We start from the raw sequence: 20,311 nt of genomic DNA on the forward strand, positions 1-20,311 counted from the left end.
GAACTACCTATGAGGTGTCTCTTCCTAAAGTAAATAAATGTTAAGACATTTGTATGAATTTGCTTCTGTGGCTTTTGGGGAGGAAGCTGAAAAGAATCACAATATCCTTTTCTGTCAAACCTGGAAGTTCAACTAAAAATGGCTGCAATTCATATTGATGATTTGATGCTTTGTTGTATACAGTAGATACATTACGTTACAGGTTATTTTAGCAGACGCTCTTATCCAGAGCGACTTACAGTGAACTAACTACAGGGACAGTCCTCCTGGAGCAACTCAGGGTTAAGTGCCTTGCTCAGGGGCTCAATGGTGGCAGCCCTGGTATTGAACCGACAACCTTCTGGTGTTGGATTTGGAAGCCGAACCCCTAGAGTGCCAACACCTCACAATATATATTTAAAGTATACACTGTTGTAATGAAAAAAAGTGTATTTTCCATCCGTTTGTCTCCTGTAACATATAATGATTAATAATGACAGATGGAAAATAATAAGCAAATATATTTTCTGTTGAATGCATTTTATTGATAGTAATATATGTGCATTTATCATTGACTATTACAATAAAAAATTAAAAAATTAAAGAAATTAACCAACCTTAAACAGTGACATTAACTATATTTAGTTTATCAGTCTTCCCTCATACAATAGGAAATATTACATTTATTGATGTCAAAGGAAGTAACATTACATACAGTAAAGTGTATTACTCCTCTTCTTACTACTCTTGACAATGATCAAGGAGTGCACAGACAATAATTTGTGCGGTAATTACTCTTAATGTCAAGTAAAATCTAACTTAAGCTGAAGGAAGCAAGTAAAGAATATTTAAAAACAGGAAATGCTCTACAACAGCAGGTATTATAAAATGTATTTTCAACAGTGTGGCTCTACAAATAATCATCATTACTGAATGATATCAATACCTTACACTCTTATGAAGCCTGAGATATTTAGATAATAGATAAGAACAACATTTGGCTGAAACACAGTAGAACAGAAAGCTTACATAATGTATACACAAACTTAATTTATGGTTAAATGTCAAATAAAAATGTTCTTGGGTCCTTTCATCTGGATGTTAAATCTTCTAACAAACATGGAAATACAGATGAGCTCTAAAACTGGTAATAGTGCCGTCAATCACTCACATTCTGTATCACTCTGGTCAAAAATACAAAGTCTATAAGATTCACTGCTGTTTTTGAAAAAAAGCTACTGAGACGCAAAATTATAACAATAATCAAACCTATGATAATTGCCTGCAATCATTTAATTATTAAAATGACAAATATAGTAAAATAAAGTTCTATACAGTTACACATGTATAAATATGTTGAGCGTTTACGAATATGGTAAATACAGTATTTACCCATATCAAAGATTCAAAGTGCTGTGTATCATCAGAACTATGCTAACCTAAAAAAAGTACAGAAATCCACTTAATAAAGATGCAAAGTGAGATTAATAAACATCAACTACAGCATCCTCTTTGTACAATAGAGCATATAACATCAGGTATGTGATTTTAGGAGGTCTGCATGTAAATAAATGTAAATTCTAGCGCAGCAGAAACAAATCATCAATAGCCATAAAAGGAAATAATACAGTAAAAATTACAGCATCATCTCATAAGTTGTTTTAAAGCTACTGAAGCGACCCAACAAAGACATATGGTTCCAAATGTGTAGCATATAGTATGTAACTGAAACCTTTCCATTTTTACACTTTCTACTTCTCCGATTCTTTCTTTCTTTTATTTAAAACCTTGGAACACATTGAGGAAAAACCTCGATTTTCAATGTTGCCGAGTTACATACAATAAATGCAGTCACAACTAAAAGCAATAGCAATAGTTGAAGTTGAAGTCTGCAGGGATAATAATTGCTCTAGCATTAGCACTTGAAATGTTTGAAGTATGTTCAGCTGCCATCGGATGACAGCGCTGTGATATTACAGCAAACCACAAAATAGTTTACAGAATGGAAACACTGTGACAGCCTCACAGGCTGCTAAATAAAAACTGTAAAATGACCCACAAATACAGCTTATTTGCATACATGGTTGCACTCCATTCACCTCTGGTTAGAAGTTTTGTCTCCTTGATTTGAGAGAGTGTCTCCTTTTTCTCTTCCTGTGGCACTGCTCTCTCCTCTCCGGCCAGGGGAAACCACTCTCAGCGGCCTTGTAGGCCTCATCATACTCATCGCTGTCAGAGTCCACCTCAGCCGCAAGGAAAACTCTGTCTGGGTAAACTTCTTTCAGCTTGGACGTGAAGAATGCCTCGAGGCTGCGGCCTGCTTGGGCCACCTCGGAGTCAGGCTGTGGAAAGAGAGAGAAAGAGCTATTACACACAGATCAGTGCTAGTTAAGTACTCACTGATGATTATTATGTTTATAATTCAAACAAGGATTCATTTTTGATTATTAGACTAATTGTACATTCAATACACACCTACAGGATATCAAGTTTTAACTCACATAATTGAACGTTGCACAGTTATAGAACATGAGATAGAAATCAGCAACAAAATGTTCTGGTGAGTTATAATGTCGAGTATTCCTCTTGCTGAGTTTGGCCCTGATCACAGACAGGTCCATAGGCCTCTTGATTATCTGGTAGTAATGACGAGCCTGCATGAAAAAGCAGAGACATGTAAGACTGTTTTAGATATAATCCACACAGACACTTCAGTTCCCCGTAGCTCATTCTAATGTAATAACCTTGTAACTCTTTCTCCATTCAAAATGCATCAAATAAATGTTCCATAGATTGCATTATGTATCGCTGTGACAAATGGGGCACCACCTATATGGAGAGTGCTTGCTTGTACAACAGAATCTATTAAATTCCTCCCTTGGATAAAATATGTTCACACAATGATGGGTCAGCAACGCACATATGAACTGTAGTCTTGATAGTGCCTTTGATTAACTACAGTGCATTTTAACTGCACTGAACCTTACGGATCCATATTAAAGGTACCACTAGCAGTGCTGTCGTGCAATGTTTTGTCCCCTTTGTTTGCGACTGACGAGGATGCACATACATGCATGCAAACTCAACACGTTTGTCAGGCCACAAGGAAACACTCATTGTGCTTTGGTGTGAAAAACTGAATGTGAACATAAATTGAACCTAACCTTTAAGTCCCTAAACCCTGACGAATATAGCAGCAAACAACGTGTGTTTATGTATGCCCAAACAATGAGGAAAACACTCTCTCATGATAGCACTGTGTTCCTGTAAGTATAATGAATAAAAAATGAGATTATGAAAACGAGTTAGCCTTTTTCTGTAACTGCTCTGTAATAAAAGGGTGATCACTCACAAGCGGACTGACTGGCTCATGGAAGGGAGCACTCAGGATGTTACTGAGGATCAGAAGAGTCAGCCGCTCACATTTCTACAGTTGACCAAAACATGAAAGAAAAAGGATTATAAATGCATGAAAAGGAACACAGTCACAAAAAACAACCAGTCATAATTATTATTAATACTAATACAATGACGTACTCTCTGGTCACAAGCAGGCAGTTCATGTTCTACAGATGTTCTCTCGTTCTCACAGTCGTACTGAACCTCTGGCTGCACGACGTCTCTGCACAGGCTGCACACCCAGTCACCTCTGAACAGGATAAGAAACAGCGTCAGGTTAACAATAACGGCTCCAAGTAAACAGTTTGATAAGAGGTTAGAGGATAATGTTGAATGGATCAATTTCAGGTTATCAGAAGCTTACGAGGGGAAACTCAGCAGAGAGGGGATGTGGCAAGACAGATGAAAAACTTTTGGACATTGGTCACAGCACAGCAGGTCCCCTCCAATCAGACACACGGCACAAAAGTCCTCGTTCTCCATCTCTGCATTGTCGTGGTCAGACTGGACTTCCTCTGTGCATCTTTGAGTGTCAGGGTTTGCGATCAGAATCGGCCTCTGAGCAGCACCAACGTGGGTCTCCTCTTCCAGGTCAGAGCGAAGCGGTTGCGGGTCGTCAATTGTCAGTTCAGGTTCAGATTCTACGTCGAGCTCAGACTCCGCAGAGCCCTGAGAGTCTGGAGGCTGATCGAATACAACGTCAGAGTCAGTCTCTGCCTGAAAGCTGGGATCATAGTCAGGTTGGACGTATGATTCGATTTCAGCATCACCTGATTCCGCATCAGCGTCCAGCCCTTGGCCATCGTCTGATCCCGCCTCTGCGTCTGATTCTGGCTCTGCCTCGTATTCAACACTTGGCTCTGAATCCCCTGCGATATCAATTTCACAGCAGAGCCCCATCTTTCCTGCAGCCACTGATTTCTCCTCAGTCAGACATTCAAGTTCAGCCTCAGATGAAGACTCTGCATTTGGGTCAGAATCTGGTGATGCATCTGAGACTAGCTGTGGGTCTGGTTCATCCCTGGAAACAATCTCCTCTGAGACTGATGTGGGATCAGAGTCTGAGTCCAGCTCCAATGCAGAGTTACTCTGTGGCACATATTTAGGGTCAACAGACGGAAGCGTGGAGGCTTTACGACAGCTGATTCTCCCTCGGCTGTCAAACTCACTGGTGGTCGAGTGTGCGGTCGACTGATCACGCTCTGCATATGGTGGCACCGTGAGTGAGCGGGTGGGCCTCGTGGTCTCAGAGCCTCCAGCTATGCCCTATGTTTACAACACAGAGGAGAAGAGAAGACAAAAGAAATGAAGATGTCTTGTATGCTTTTATCATATATTATTAAATATATTTTCTGAATGAAAGCATGCAGATGAATTAAACATACTTTAATCAGCATGTTAACTACAATCTCTGGTGATTTCTAAGATGTATTAAATAAAATAATCATTAGTAGCTGTCACACTACATCAAACAAATGGAAAGACTGTAGATCATGTATAAGGAAGGAAACACTAAGATAAATAAAATAATTATTGTATTGTACATGGTCTCATCTGTCTTCCTAGTCACAACACAACGTTGTTACAATTATAAAAACGTTTCTTTTTTTATTATCTTACTGAAGCTGAAACTTCTCAAATGTTAAATGTTGTAACTCAAGCAGCCAAACGAGAACTCTGCCTGAACAAAATACTGTTGAACTTTTCAATATACTTCAACATATACAGGTGACTAATATAATGTCATATCACTAGAAATTACATTTTGGCATGAATGAAAACATTTTCATTTAATAAAAAAAAGTACACTTGTTTACTTCAATAATTACATCCTGTAATATTTTTCGTAGTATGAGTCAGATTAAATAAAAATAATTTCACTTTTGCCTATATTTTTTAAATGCTGTGGTGTTTTTTTAGAAATGAGACATACTTCAGGCGTTGCATCATGCCAGGTTCTCTGCTGCGGGAGAGTTTCACTCTTCTCCGCCCCGCTGGAAGGTAAAGGGTCGCTCTGTCGGCGTCCATGTGGGGGGAGTTGAGACACAAGTATTTTGAGACGCTCCAAGCAAACCACTGGAACCCTGGGCCTTCCTGAGTCCTTCTGAACATCTGTGTAACTTTAAAGGCAAGTAGAGAAAGAATGATGAAACCTTATTTTCATGATTTGTGCATGGACAGATGTTGACTGGGCAGCTATAACACACCTGTTGTCGCCATTTCTTGCCACCCTGCCTTTCCCCTTAGCCTCATCAATCTCTTCATTTACATAAATAAAAGAATGATCTAGAAAGGAGAACAATGATGAGTATGTATTTACAAACTTTGTATGTTGTTTATATGAGAATGTGAGAGGTAATCGCATTGTAAGCAGTTGTTTTTTCCAGCACCTGGCTCTGTCTTATAGGACAGTAGAGGAGACCGGTGGCCTCTGGAGGGCGCCGTGTCAGACGAAGTTTCTTTCACAACACAAAGCACACCATCTGATGCTCTCCTCTGTCTGGGATCCATACTGACAAACTGAGAACAAAGCAAACATTATGTAAAACATATAAGCATATTTAACCTTATTAGTGTATGTATCTTCACCACAATGCTATTATTCGTCCAAATAATAACTTGCAAAGCATTTTGTAAAAGCATGCAATCTTGCAATCTGCAGTCAAAATTTGAACGTTGCCATTGTGGTTAGAAAAAATGGCTACTACATGCTTTCCTGATAGAGAACTAACATGTGTTTGGTTCCTATCTAAAGCTACTGTCTTTAAAGCCAGGGTTCGAAGTTCATTCTTTTTCATTATTAGAAAAATGATCAGTGTTGTAACACTAAAATGTGTCAAAGTCCTTGAATTTGAGGGAATTGGGTCTGGAAAGTCCTTGAATTTGAGGGAATTGGGTCTGGAAAGTCCTTGGATTTGATGTTTAAGAAGGTGTGGGAACCCTGACTTATTTTAACTATTTTCTAACATTTTATAGACCAAACATTAATCCAATAATAAGGAATATAATCTTGAAATTAATAGTCAGAGCCTTAAATCAATGTAATATATAAATGTTTCAGTGGTACTATGCATGACAGGAGAAAGCTGGTCTGTTTACTATTCCGTTGGAAAGCCAAATCTCACATGTACAAAGGGCACACCAAAACAGTGATCAACTCTATTCTATCTGACAGTTGAGCCGCACTTCCTCCCTAGGATGTGATAATATTCTGATGCAGGGATTACCTTAGTTGCAGTTCCTGCATGTAGTCCGTGAGTGCATCCTGTGGGCCTTTCAGTGAAAGGGCTTGTGGATGGGTCTGCCAGTTCTGCCGGGATGCTCTGGGAGCGTCTTTCCCTCCTCGTGCACACTAAAGTGGGGCTGAGCCTGCTGCTCTGCACATCAGATGCACACTCGTGGGCTGTCATCGACACCTCCAGGGATGTGGATCTCTGTCAGAAACACAAACATGCAAAACTGAGCAGGTTTCCAAGCTGCATCACATGCACAGATGCCCCTGTTCATGCCATTAACAACAGACAGGAGAGAAAAGGAGTGGGATGTGTGCAGTGGAAACAACCTTGAGTGTCACACATGCACACACACACGGCCAGACACTGAATGAACAAAAACATCATTCAGAGCCTATTTATTCAGAGACTAATTCTAAACAACTAACAACCACAGAGCTGCATATATTAGTTATAGTACAGGCAATGAAACGTTTGGTTACAACATCAATTATGATATGTAAATCCACTATCAGGGGTGCAGTGTGGCCATTTTATTAAACCAGAACAGCAAATAACTTACTACCATTCTCCGCTTCTCTTCTATTACAATTTAACTAATGAAAATGTCCCGAAAAGCTCCTTTAAACATCTCAGCCGTGCCTTCAGCAAATAAAATGAGGAGGGCTGATGAATCATTAAACACTAGGTTATTTTCCTGTTTCTTTTCTAGTGTACCGTCACAGATATTCAGGCCAGGCTGACACCGACCATGTGCTCCTAAGCATCATGCAATTAAAACACTTACCTGCTCCATGCCCCATGGGAGAGGTGTGCAGGTTGAGACTGTGGGGGAAAATAGACTAAAACCCTTCTGTCTGGAACGATGAAGGGGTGTAGCAATTTATCTCAGAGTGCAAACCAGAACTGAAATCAAACTGGCAGCTCCCTCTATTCCCTTAGCGTCTCATTAATGACAGGTTAAGCACATAAATGACTGCGCCCAAGTGGTTTTATGTAGTTTGCAGATACTGTGTGACTTGAAAATGCGAAGATAATACATCTTAAAAGTGCACCTTGAGAATCTTTAGTGAGGCGATTGTGTGGCTACTCAAACCTCTGGCATCACGTGTGATTGTGATGAACAGTGCTCTCCTGGTTTTGGGATGCATTGCTATGAACAGCTCAGCTTTAATTGTCAGAGCAGCTCTTTGTTTTCCCATCATCCTCTTTTCATAAAAGCAGGAGCACATTTCTTTTTTACCATCTGTTTTCAGGCAAGCTTTCAACGGTGGGAAGTGATCATTCTGGCATTAAAATAAAGCGCTCCTTTAGTGTGAATCTTTTATAGATATTAATTAAAACTGAGTACCACCTCAAATTCAACGCTCCCTTAAACTTCAATAATTCAGAAATATACAATAACTACTTCCCATATGTGAAACATTTTCCTACTGGCTTTTGATTTGACTTAAATGTAACTACATGAAGCTTTTTTTTTTTTATTAGACTTTGCTACCTTTGTCTTTGTGAACATCTGTGTTTAATAGGAAATAGGCCTGACTGATAGTGATACATTGTGGTTTTTGAAAGGTGTGTACAAGCATGTGTGGTTTACCATGTCATGAGTTGGGAGTTGGGTTCACACTTGTTTGAGGCCGTAGAAACATTGCAGAACCACGTGTGAAGCGAAAGAACGAAGACTGAGATAGAGAAAATCCCACCGCACCCCTAGATTTGAACTCACAGTAGCTGCTGATGTTGATCACAAACAAATACGCCTCATTTTCAAAAGAGGCTCACAACTATGTTGCTTCACTAAGACTACAACTATGTGCGATTTATTCCCACTAGAACAATGTAGTAGTATCACCAACAGATATTGGCTCATAAACATATTGCTATTACTGTCAATGTTGACAGATATGTGAAAGGTTTTACAGGTCATACAAAGTTATCCCTTATCTTTCATGACAGCTCATTTTGAATTACAAAACATAGCTATTATTTGTGTATGTGACATATAAAAGTTTATGGCAAAGGTTGCCACATGTATTTTGTATCATATGATATGATCGAAAGCGAAACCAGAGCAGCAACTGAATGGACCTTATGATGAGACTGTCAACTGCTAGTGTAATTCCCAGTGAAGGTTACGGTTGTCAGTGCTAATCTTCGCCAAAACATCTTAACAATTAAATTAGATGGATCCTTGCTTTTTTAATGTTGTGTTTATACTTAAAAAAAACAAATATCGGGTATTAGTCAGATCTATTGTTAACTTAATCTCTCACCCTGACATCTATGTAGTCTCTCAGCATTAGTCCAGGTCTGTTTCTCTGCAGCTCTTTTCTCAGCTCTGCTGCAAGAGGAACATGAAGCTGCTGCTGCTGCTGTTGGACAGGACTCTGCTCCCTCCTGTCCTGCTGCAGCTCAACATCCAGCAGCTCTCTGTTTTCAACTGCTGCCGTTTGTCCACGAGCCTCCTCTACTCTACATCTCTCCTCCCAGTTCTCTTCAGTCATCACATCTCTGTCCACGGCTGTGTGGCTGAGATCCTGCTGCAGAGTCGTGCTTGTCGACAGCTTCCTCTGACGTTGGCCTGCCATGCTACGGTCTGCACTTGGCTGAGCCTGGCCGTTTGGAAGAAGTTTCCTCTGTTGTTGGCGATAGAGATAAGATTTCGTTTGAGAATGGAGCTGAGAGGCGGCAGCTGGTGACTGGGATGTAGATCCTCGACTGCAGTTGAGCTGGATGGGTCCCATGATTGGGACAGGTGGTGAAGAGGGAGGACATTGCGACGAGCTGTCTGGGTCCCAGCACCTCTGGAGCTGCTGGTTCTGGTGCAAGGAGGCAGAGATAAGGGCAGGCTGAACACAGCTAGAGCTATAAAGTGTGGCTTCCAGATGGCTTTTTTCCAGACTGGACATATCTGGCTGAGAGGGAATGGCATGCAGGCAACACATCTGGGGCTCACAGCAGTTCTGGTACCCACAGCCTGGTTCTCGTCCTCTGTGACACACGGACGGCAGAGACAGGCAGGGGATAGGCTGAGGCCTCAGAATACTGGAGCAGGCCAAGCCCTGAGGATAAGTGCAGTTTCCCCCTTCAACAGTCAGCTGGCCTGTAGAGCAACAGAGTCACATTCAGAGCTCTGATCAAAAGAAGGATGTAATATGCCATGCAGAAAACATGATTAATAATAAACTGTACGTACATTTAAACAGAAAAGTATTTGTTGCAACTATGCAGTAGAAAGTTATTTTCAATAAGAAGGTATCTCATTTTGAAAAGAAATATTGATAGTACATTTGAAACAAATTCACTATTAACAATTAAAAACCTGCTTCACTGAATCCTGTCATTCAAAGAAAATTCTTTAATTTTTTTATTGTGGGATTATCTTCAGTTTCAACCTCATTCTGAATAATGATATTTGAACTGTAATACAACCATCGCACTTCAATAACTAATTTTACCTAAAGTGGAAATCTGCTTGGTCCAGTAACTAGCATCCCAGTTGAATTTAATTCTGACAGGACTCCAAGAGTCTGAGTGGAGAGACGACTCAAGCAGTTGCTGCATCTGGAGAGAAATCTGAAAGAAGAAAATATATTTTATTCATTTAAAACAAATATTCTGCAAACCCCCCTGCTGTCACTGATTACAAAAAGTGAAGTTAAAAACACTCCTACAGTAAATAGTGAAAGGATGCTGGACATAAAATGCCAAAAGCAAAAATATCCCACACTGAGCACTAAAGCTGCAACAAGCACCACCCGTGAATATAACTTTAGGTTAAAAGAGTAGGCAAGTCATTTAGTATTGCACTTCCATAAAGTTACAGGTGTCGCATAAAAAGAAACAAATAGTAGTCAAAATTCGGACTAAGATACCGTGACTTGACATGACTTGTCTTTCCACTTCATAACACGGGATTTCCCTTTATTTAATACGTAGTTTTCAAGCTCAAGCCGATGCAACTTTAATAATTGACTTAGTCTTACTGTAACAAAGCTCCTCTAGAAACCCAAGGGGACATTGTACAGCTGCTTTCACAAGCTGAGTAGTGCCTAGTAAACTTTACGTGTGTAATAGGTGGAGTTCCCCTTTATAATAAAATAAAATAAAAGAAGCATCAGCGATGAATTACTACTTCCTCATAGAACTACTGTACGTGTGTTACAATAAGAGAGTGTCCGTCTGTTGGCTGCCCTGTCAGCGTACCAGAGCCCTGCTGAAGAGCACCGGGCCTCTGCAGTGGTGGGTCGTAGCCCAGGTGATGAACTTCTGAACATGGTCCAGCTGGCCACATATCTCTATTGCCCCCTGCAGCTGGTCCTCCAGACGCTGCTGGAAGTCCTCCGAGATTTTCTGTGAAGAAACCCATAAAAATGCATCTAGTAATTACTGGTACACAAAGAGTCATGGCTGGACTGTGGAGGAAATCAATGGCTCTTATTTTATTTGTTCGACAGATGTAGTTCCTGAGACATGGGCTTAAGTAGCTTTGACAGATTATTATGGATTCTCGTTTGCTTTCTTTCAGGAATGATTACATCACGGCGTTTACTGATTCTTTGCATGTAGATTCACGCCTGGTTGAACGATAAGAAGGAAAGAAAAAGAAAGTAATTACCTCCAGTTGCTCTATTAATAGGTTGGCTCGTTTGTTAAGCTCGTTCATCATAATCATCTTTGCCATTTTAATCTGGTTCTCTGCCTTCCTGTGTGCAATCTTTACTCCATGAAGTCTACGAAAAAAGAAAGGAGAAAATAAATGTCCTGGCAGAAAAATCCCAAATGCAGAAGAAAAGAGCAGCATTTCAGACATTAATTTATGCATTAGCTTGCTATATTTCACACTTTTAAATTATTGAGCATTTGTGGCAGAAGTTGCTCAGACTTTGGACCTTGATTATGGAGTCTTAACCAACCTGTCCTCTATCTGCTTGGCATTGTTCTCCACTGCAGACCTCCTCTCATCCACCTGCACCACCAGGCTCTCAAACAGCCATTGCTGATCCTGGAGGGCCTTCCCAATCTGCACCACCCTGAACAGAGATCACAGCATACACCACGCAAAGGGTTCACTAATTTATTCTTTAGGATTGAAGAACAAAATTGTTTCCCCTGGGGACTAGACATTATTCAGGTGACCTTAGAGACAGCTAGTGTACTGTAACATCACAGAAAAGTAAAGCGTATGAATACCTAATATGTATTTGGCAAGCCAAGGGTAGTGTATGCAGATACAGACAATACAAGTGACAAGGCAGTTAAAGTTGCTCAAGGGAAGTTTTTGACCTGCGGTTAGCCCTTCTCTGCAGTGTCCTTGTGCTGTGTATCTGAGGACTGACCTGTGGTTTTTGTGGGAGGACAGGTGACAGATGCTACAGCACAGAAGGTCACATGACTCACAAAACAGCTCCAAGGGCTCCTGTCTGTGAGAGTGGCACATGAGGAGGGAACAAGGATACGACCCTGGGCCTAAAAGACAGACGGAGGGAGGGAGGAGAGAGGAGGGAGCATTAGCAACAGCAACAGCAAGCAATTCACACAAACAGCTAAAGGAGAAGAACAAATACCAACACTAACTAAATAACCGTTTTAATAACTTAACAGTTATCAAATGTATTTATTAGAAGAACTTAATTTAATTTGATTCATGTTAGAAGTCGTGTGATAAATTACATGTTTTACTTTACTCTTGTAGATACTTGAAAGAAGTGCATCATCTCACAGTGGCATTCAGTTTTCATGTTTTTAAAGGTTGTGTGTCGTTTTGAGTAACTAGAATAAGACAAAATATTGTGTCCACTATGGAGCCATCTTAACCAGATGGATTTAAAGTCAGCCACAACAAACTTACATGGGCTAAAAGTAAACTGTCATGAGTTATATTGACATGTATCATTAAAACTACCGCTGCACGTCGATACGAAAATACAATTGCAGGAAATAGGTTGCAAGTTGAGGTTGTAATGTAAGTGAACGGTTTTTCAGTGATGTTTAATCTGCCTTTGTGCCGCAACCACACACACATACTAATGCACACACTCTGAAGAATCTCACACACATTTCTAAATAGGTCACTGTAGAAACTGCAGAACATCTATCTAACAATAGCTGGATATGGCTAATGAACACAGCTCTACAGCTCGCCGCTGGTCGCCTCACCTCAGCCAACCCCCTCGTGCCTGCACAACATCACACCTCTCTGTGGTAAACAGCTGAGCATCACCCTGTGTGCATCAACCTGATCTGACTGACCACATCCTGTCAGTCAGCGCAGTCACACAGCTTTTTCTCTCAAATACACAAACTAAACAGTATGGCACCCACATCACAATAAAGTCCATGACTTATCCGTTATGTTTTGACAACTTGTGCGATGTAGACCTGCAAAAGAAGCTGTCAACAAAGCTGGCAGGCATACTTGAGGGTCTTTAAATAGAAACACACTAAAATAACAAAAATGAAATGATGCGAGCGGTTTAGAATCTGGGCCACGTGTTAAAGAGACGTGTAATAAAACACAGATATCTCCAGGAACTATTATCAACCATCGCCATGTCATGCATTATTCATTGCCATGGTTCCTACTGAGACATGATTAACAAACAAACAAACAGAACACCAGAGGGAAAACAAAGAAGCAAAAACAAGCTTTTGTGGTGATAGAGAGAAGCAGCCCCACTGATAATCTGTCATACTGGCCTGGAAAATGGAGGTAAAAAAAGTTGAATATGTAAATATCTTGCCTTGTCCAGTTGGAGGCAAGGAGCTGGAGCCTCTCTGGTGCAGGTCAGGGCACTGGGTGGCACTGGGCCTCTGTTGCTGGTGCATGTCTGTGTACTGGGAAGTGGAAGGGGCTCTCTGATGCTGATGCACATCTGTGCACTGGTAGCACAACCACTTGTTGCAGAGTGTGCACAGGCTGTGTGCAAGTGTCGGCACTGAGCACTCTGAGCAGCTCTGAAAGGGCACACACAAAGAAAAGTGTACAGTGAACACACACTCTCACACACACTCTCACACACACTCTCACACACACAGACACAAAGAGGCCCATGTGATAATAAGTCGAGGTGGCATATGTCAGAAACATTTGTGTTGCCACTGTTCTCTGGGCTAAATCACACTTCCAGGAGTTGTTATCTGTTCTCATGCTCGCAAATGCCTCAGAGACTTTCCGAGGAACGTGAGTGGCACTTAACCTGTGCTACAGCATCGTTTATCTACAAGCAAAATCATTTAAACATTGATCTAATTTTCCAACCATCAGCATTTAAACATTATGATATATGTAAACATTAAAACAAAAAGACATCAAATCTGTTAAAATAAGGATTTTATTTTCAAACAAACATAATACACTTCATCTTAGTCTCTTATATTTACATCTGAGCAAAATAAAATAGTACGACAGCTGTCTACAGAAAGCTAGTAAAATGATGCACAGTGCAGCTAGTTTATTTTAGTAATAGCTTATTAATCCCTGCGGGGAAATGCAACCTCTGCAGTTGACCCTTCCTACCAATTTAAGAGCAGCTTCGGGACCAAATCCAGTTTTAAAAACCCTAATCCTTGTCCAAAGACAATGGCAGGGGTATCCCTAATAGCTAACATGTCTCTTAGGTAGAGAGAGCAACACAAACATAGGAAGCATGCCAACTCTACACAGAAAGGCCCACAATGCTCTAAAGGGGTTCATTCACAGGATCAACAGTTCAAACTCAGAAACTGCTGCACACAAATAAACAATCTCTAGATCAAGATAGGAAACAATGCCAAAACAAACACCTTACCTTCTCCATTTCAGTGCTTTGAGAGTGGTTCCTTCTCAGCGGGAGGAAGAGGAAAGCAATCAGCCTGACGCCTCAGCAGCAGAAACACTGAGGCTTCTACCTGAGGCAGGAAGCAGAATGCACCGAGAGGTGGCCCCAGAGGAGACGGCTTACATGACAGCCTCACTGTGCTCTCTCCTCCCCCAGTTCATCCAAGTGTAGGACCCCCTCACTGCAGCGGAGGACAGGAGTGTCACATTCAAATTCATCCCTGATTGCTGGTGCAGCATACCAAAAAAGAGAGAAAATCTAATCCTTTTTCTTAAATAAGCCTGTGCATAATAATTGGGAATTAGGGAGATAAGATAATTATTTTTTTGTAGGACAAAATATCCCCGGAAGCCCTTTCCTAAACTAAGGAAGGAAGAACAAGTGACCTACAATGAGAGAAGGAGGGATAATTTGTATTGTAAGCAACTTTTAGTTCTTTGGAGCAGGCAGTGTGAGGCAGGATAAGGCAATGTTAGGCACAGGTTGTGTCGGGGTATGTCGGTAGGTTGGGCCGGCTGTGGCCTTCTTCCCTTTGTCAGCACAAGGAGGGGACAGGTCCCAGTGGAGCTGGAGCTACACACTAACGTAGCACACTGAAACCGGGTCAGGCTCTGATAAGCTCCAGATGGGACTAGGGTACACTCCTTCAATTACCTCTAACGCTGTGAAATCAATTAAGATTTTAACTCAGCATGTCAGAGAAAATGAACAGCGCACACTTTAAGAAGAAAGAAAAGGAGCCAACTGTAGACGAAGATGGAGGAATATTTGACACAGAAGGGATAATACTCTGACAGCGTACCTGCAGAAGAAACATGACAATCAGAGAGATGAAAAGGGGAACTGGGGAACAGGGTACTGCTGAAAGCAATCAAAACGGCATCAAGTAAGGCCCAGTATCAAACCGCTGTGACATCTCGAGCTGTGAGCAAGTCTGCCTAACAACAGCCCCTGCAGCCTGACCTACAAATCTGACAACTTTCTTATCCGTGAGTGCTTCAGTGGGGAGCTCAGAACAATTCCATTCCCCATTGTGCGCTCAAAGACCCAATTTGAAACACAATTAGTCAGTCGTAGTACACCCTACCTCTCATTCACTCAACTCTGTAGCCTTTCCGAAATGTGCATTTCCTTTCGCTGAACATTCGCAGCATTTATCTTTCGAACCGAAACCTCCTGCCCGCTCTCCCTGCCCTGCTAAGTGAAGCTGGCGCTAGATACGCATGCAATCTCAAGAGATATCACAATAATAGAAACCTGCGCAGTGATCTCTCCCTTGAAAGCACCCCCTACATAGCATCTATTAACACTGAAGTGATGAGATCACAGAGAAGAAGGATTATCTTCAACCACTCTTAAGGTATTATGCCATTTATCTATTTCTGTCCTCAAATAACTTCATCTCTGTTCTGCAAAGAAATCCATCAGCAGGAGAGAAACATCTTCACTTTATAAAATGCAAATACATTCTTAAGAAATGACAATTGTATATCAAAAAATAACCAAACAATTTAAATAATTTGAGAACCCCTACTAGAGTTCTTAGCTGCTTAGTTTAGCTGCTGCAACTTCACGCAGAAACAAGATTGTGAAAAGACATTTGGCCCATTAAGTTGATCTCCTCTTCATGGGGTGCTTGAAGTGTTTCAGCTGATGGGATCTCACCATGCGCCTCCAGTCAAACTGTTAAAAACCTCACTCCTATGCATATACAGGACTGTCTCAGAAAATTAGAATATTGTGATAAAGTTCTTTATTTTCTGTAATGCAATTAAAAAAACAAAAATGTCATGCATTCTGGATTCATTACAAATCAACTGAAATATTGCAAGCCTTTTATTATTTTAATATTGCTGATTATGGCTTACAGCTTAAGAAAACTCAAAAATCCTATCTCAAAAAATTAGAATAGTTCCTCAGACCAAGTAAAAAAAAAGATTTATAACAGCAAAACAAAATCAAACATTTGAAAATGTCCATTAATGCACTCAGTACTTGGTTGGGAATCCTTTTGCACGGATTACTGCATCAATGCGGCGTGGCATGGAGGCAATCAGCCTGTGGCATTGCTGAGGTGTTATGGATGCCCAGGATGCTTCAATAGCGGCCTTTAGCTCATTAGCATTGTTGGGTCTGGTGTCTTTCAGCTTCTTCTTCACAATACCCCACATATTCTCTATGGGGTTCAGGTCAGGGGAATTGGCAGGCCAATCGAGGACAGTAATGCCATGGTCAGTACACCAGTTACTGGTGGTTTTGGCACTGTGGGCAGGTGCCAGATCATGCTGGAAAATGAATTCCTCATCTCCATAGAGCTTTTCAGCAGACGGAAGCATGTAGTGCTCTAAAATCTCTTGGTACACAGCTGCATTTACTCTGGGCTTGATGAAACACAGTGGACCAACACCAGCAGCTGACATGGCTCCCCAAACCATCGCTGACTGTGGGAACTTCACACTGGATTTCAAGCAACTTGGATTTTGCTCCTCTCCAGCCTTTCTCCAGACTCTGGCGCCTTGACTTCCAAATGAAATACAAAACTTGCTTTCGTCTGAAAAGAGGACTTTGGACCACTCTGCAACTGTCCAGTGCTTCTTTTCCATAGCCCAAGTCAGACGCTTCTTCCGTTGTCTTGAGTTCAGAAGTGGCTTGACCATGGGAATACGGCTATTGTAGCCCATTTCCCGGACACGTCTGTGAACAGTGGCTTTTGATACCTGGACTCCAGCTTCAGTCCACTGTCTTTGAAGCTCCCCCAAATTCTGGAAGCGACTCTTCTTCACAATGCTGTTAAGGCTGCGGTCATCTCTCTTGGTTGTGCAGCGTTTCCTGCCACATTTCCCCCTTCCAACAGACTTTTTGTGGATGTGCTTTGAAACTGCACTCTGTGCACAGCTTGCTCTTTGAGAAATTTCTTTTTGTGTCTTACCCTCCTGATGGAGGGTGTCAATGATGGTCCTCTGGACAGCAGTCAGATCAGCAGTCTTCCCCATACTTGTGATTTAGTTTACTGAACCAAGCTGAGTGTTTTTCAAGGCTCAGGAAACCCTTGCAGGTGTTTCGAGTTAATTAGACGATTCAAGTGATTTGTTGAACACCCTACTAGTATACTTTTTCATGATATTCTAATATTTAGAGATAGGATTTTTGAGTTTTCTTAAGCTGTAAGCCATAATCAGCAATATTAAAATAATAAAAGGCTTGCAATATTTCAGTTGATTTGTAATGAATCCAGAATGCATGACATTTTTGTTTTTTTAATTGCATTACAGAAAATAAAGAACTTTATCACAATATTCTAATTTTCTGAGACAGTCCTGTAGTTATCTCTCGTTGTAATACTCCCTTTAAAACAACCCTCTTTATTTACTTTAAAGTGCCTACATGTTTGGCCACTAGGGGGCAGAAGAAGAACAAAACAGATGACAGACCAACAGCTCTGACATATTATTGCATTGTAAAGTTGTTAACTCTTGCCAATTACAAAGACACCACAGATATAATTACTGAATGATGCTGGACAAGCAGCAGAAGGTTTATCAGAGCTTTTTCCTGCTGGAAACAACAATGTGCAATTTTCAGCAAAACAATATGGTGCCGCCACGAACTGTAGCTACTGTATAGCACTGAGGACATCATTACTTTTATTGTTTCTGAACTCTTGGGGGGTTTTAATGACGTCAAGAAAGAATTACATTCTCTCAGAGGCAGAATATCCTTAAATTCAACTGTTTAGGCAAAAATAATTGCATTGTCATAAATAAAATATAATTTTTATATATAAATGAAATCTAAGCAAGTCAATTTTATTTATATAGCATAACATTATTATTGTGATGATAATTCTTATGATTTGTGACTATCTTAATTTGGAAAAGGAAAACTCCTCCAAAACTTAAAATTAATTGGATTTGCCCCCATAATGCCTAAAACGTTTTATACTTTATTTCCTTTATGAAATTAAATGGGAACTTTAACTCACAATAAACATTGAAAAACACAACCTACATATATTCATCAGATTTATTGCAACTATCCAGATTGTGGCATGGTAGTACTCTGTCTGAAATACCTCTGTAAAACAATAAATCCCTGTTTGACTACCATTAAGTATGAACATACCACTAGAGTTTTGTGATTTATTATTCACTGTAATAAACTGGGGGATTTGGGATTTTCCTTATGGCATGTTACTCGTTTGGCTGTTCCATCTGTTCATCTGACAGCACTTTATTAACGCATTTTCGCTTAATAACAACAAGCTTGTCAGTCAAACTGCAGAGTGTCTGCCCACGCATCCTCTGGCTGCCTCTGCATTCGCAGCATCACCTCCAGCAGCACCACTGAGCGTGATATTATTTTTTAGAAAGTGCGCATGAGATTACGCCCCAATCATGGCATAATGGTGCAATCCACAACAAAACAAAAGGACAGCCTGCAAACACAAAGTCAGCACACGGATAGTTTGCTGTAACAAAGCCCCCCAAAACTGTGTCTGTGTACAAATGAATTCCGCTCGTGAAGTGCGCAGCTCGTGCAAAGCATCCCGTCAGGTAAACATCAGTGTGAGCGCGTGTGAGGATGTCAGAGTGGAAACGAGACTGTCTGCCAAGCCACTGAACTTCTGTCGGCCTGTCAATCATGTCAGGTTTGCTGCCTGCAGTATGTGTGTGTCCTAAGCGCGAGAGGTTTTTTTGTTTTGTTTTTACCTTGACCCGTGCATCTCCGAGTGTCGGTCCCTCCATCGGATGTCGCTCTTTAGACCGGCCAAATTTTTTAGAGATATCCAAGTCTCGCAGTTAATCGTGAGATTTTATATTCGTTCTCATGCAATTCTTCTGACGTTTCTCAAAGCTGTAGTGTGACACTTGGGGAGAAGACTGGACTATTTTTGGGAAGTTTCAAAGAATGGCATCATGGTAACATTACTGCTGCAACTTCATGGAAGAAGTGTACACATCTTATCCTATATGTACATAGTAAAAAGTATAGTACATAAAAATAAACATTTAAAACATTTTCTTATTCATAGGCATATTAAAGCAGTAATGGTAAAATATACTCAAGTGATAGTACTCACTCTGAGTACTAGTCGTCTTCATGGTGTTAAATCATTGATGCATTAACCTGATATAAGTATTTATGTTGTCCAGCATCACTACTAAATGCACTGTACTGCTGTGCAGCAATGTGTCTATGTTGTGTATGTACATTCTTAACATGTACACTAATTAGATTAATGCAGTACAGAAAAAAAAAAAAACTCATAACATGTAGAGGTGAGATCACAACATTTCACAAAATGAAAATAAAGTATTACTACCTTATATTAAAATGTGACATGACTAATTGTTAAATAAACGTTCCTATCCTGTAAAGTGAGAAAATGGATGAAGAGTTTCGAATGCTGTTATTTTACATCAAATGTCACACTTAATTGCTGTAAAGGACACAAGCAGAGGTAAAGTAACATGGCGGCTGGAATCAACAGCGACTGTCTCAGTTAGGAGAGCTATTAACAGCATGGCAGTGACAGCCACCAGAGTGATGTGCAGAGACGTAATAAGGTTACCGGCAGCATGTGGTAGCTGGTGCTAGACTAACTGTGCCTTTTGGGATCTTACCAGCTTCTCCTAATGCATAGCTATGGGGGAGGCTGTCATTGAGATATTGGATGTAAAAAAAAAAGGTGATTTTTATTTAATCTGGCAAACTGTGAATTACATGTTTCTGTTTGCAAAAGGGATAGCTGTACGCTTTGGGTCTTGTTTTTGTGAGTACAAAAGGATATGGAGTACATCTGTATTGTTGTTGATAATTGGCCTTTTTGGTTGATAGAAGAGAAAAAGTGTCACTTTATTTGTGTACATAAAATAAGAG

The 20,311-nt window shown here is 40.6% G+C and overlaps 1 protein-coding gene across 1 annotated transcript; it reads right to left on the bottom strand.

Annotated features, from left to right (window-relative positions):
* Positions 1-615: 615 nt before the first annotated feature.
* On the bottom strand, positions 616-19,253 carry trim66 (tripartite motif containing 66). The gene is made up of 18 exons (XM_029428617.1): positions 19,141-19,253; positions 14,402-14,612; positions 13,355-13,568; positions 11,951-12,080; positions 11,528-11,644; positions 11,230-11,344; positions 10,818-10,964; positions 10,070-10,187; positions 8,885-9,714; positions 6,606-6,812; positions 5,769-5,898; positions 5,586-5,664; positions 5,312-5,498; positions 3,743-4,644; positions 3,517-3,628; positions 3,332-3,406; positions 2,481-2,633; positions 616-2,321 (listed from the first exon to the last, which is right to left on the bottom strand). Exons 2-18 carry the CDS (start codon positions 14,408-14,410, stop codon positions 2,085-2,087), a joined length of 3,762 nt encoding a protein of 1,253 aa, XP_029284477.1. The 5' UTR covers positions 14,411-14,612; positions 19,141-19,253; the 3' UTR covers positions 616-2,084.
* Positions 19,254-20,311: the final 1,058 nt, after the last annotated feature.

Source organism: Cottoperca gobio, chromosome 3 (assembly GCF_900634415.1).
Source record: "Cottoperca gobio chromosome 3, fCotGob3.1, whole genome shotgun sequence".
Taxonomy (NCBI): Eukaryota; Metazoa; Chordata; class Actinopteri; order Perciformes; family Bovichtidae; genus Cottoperca; species Cottoperca gobio.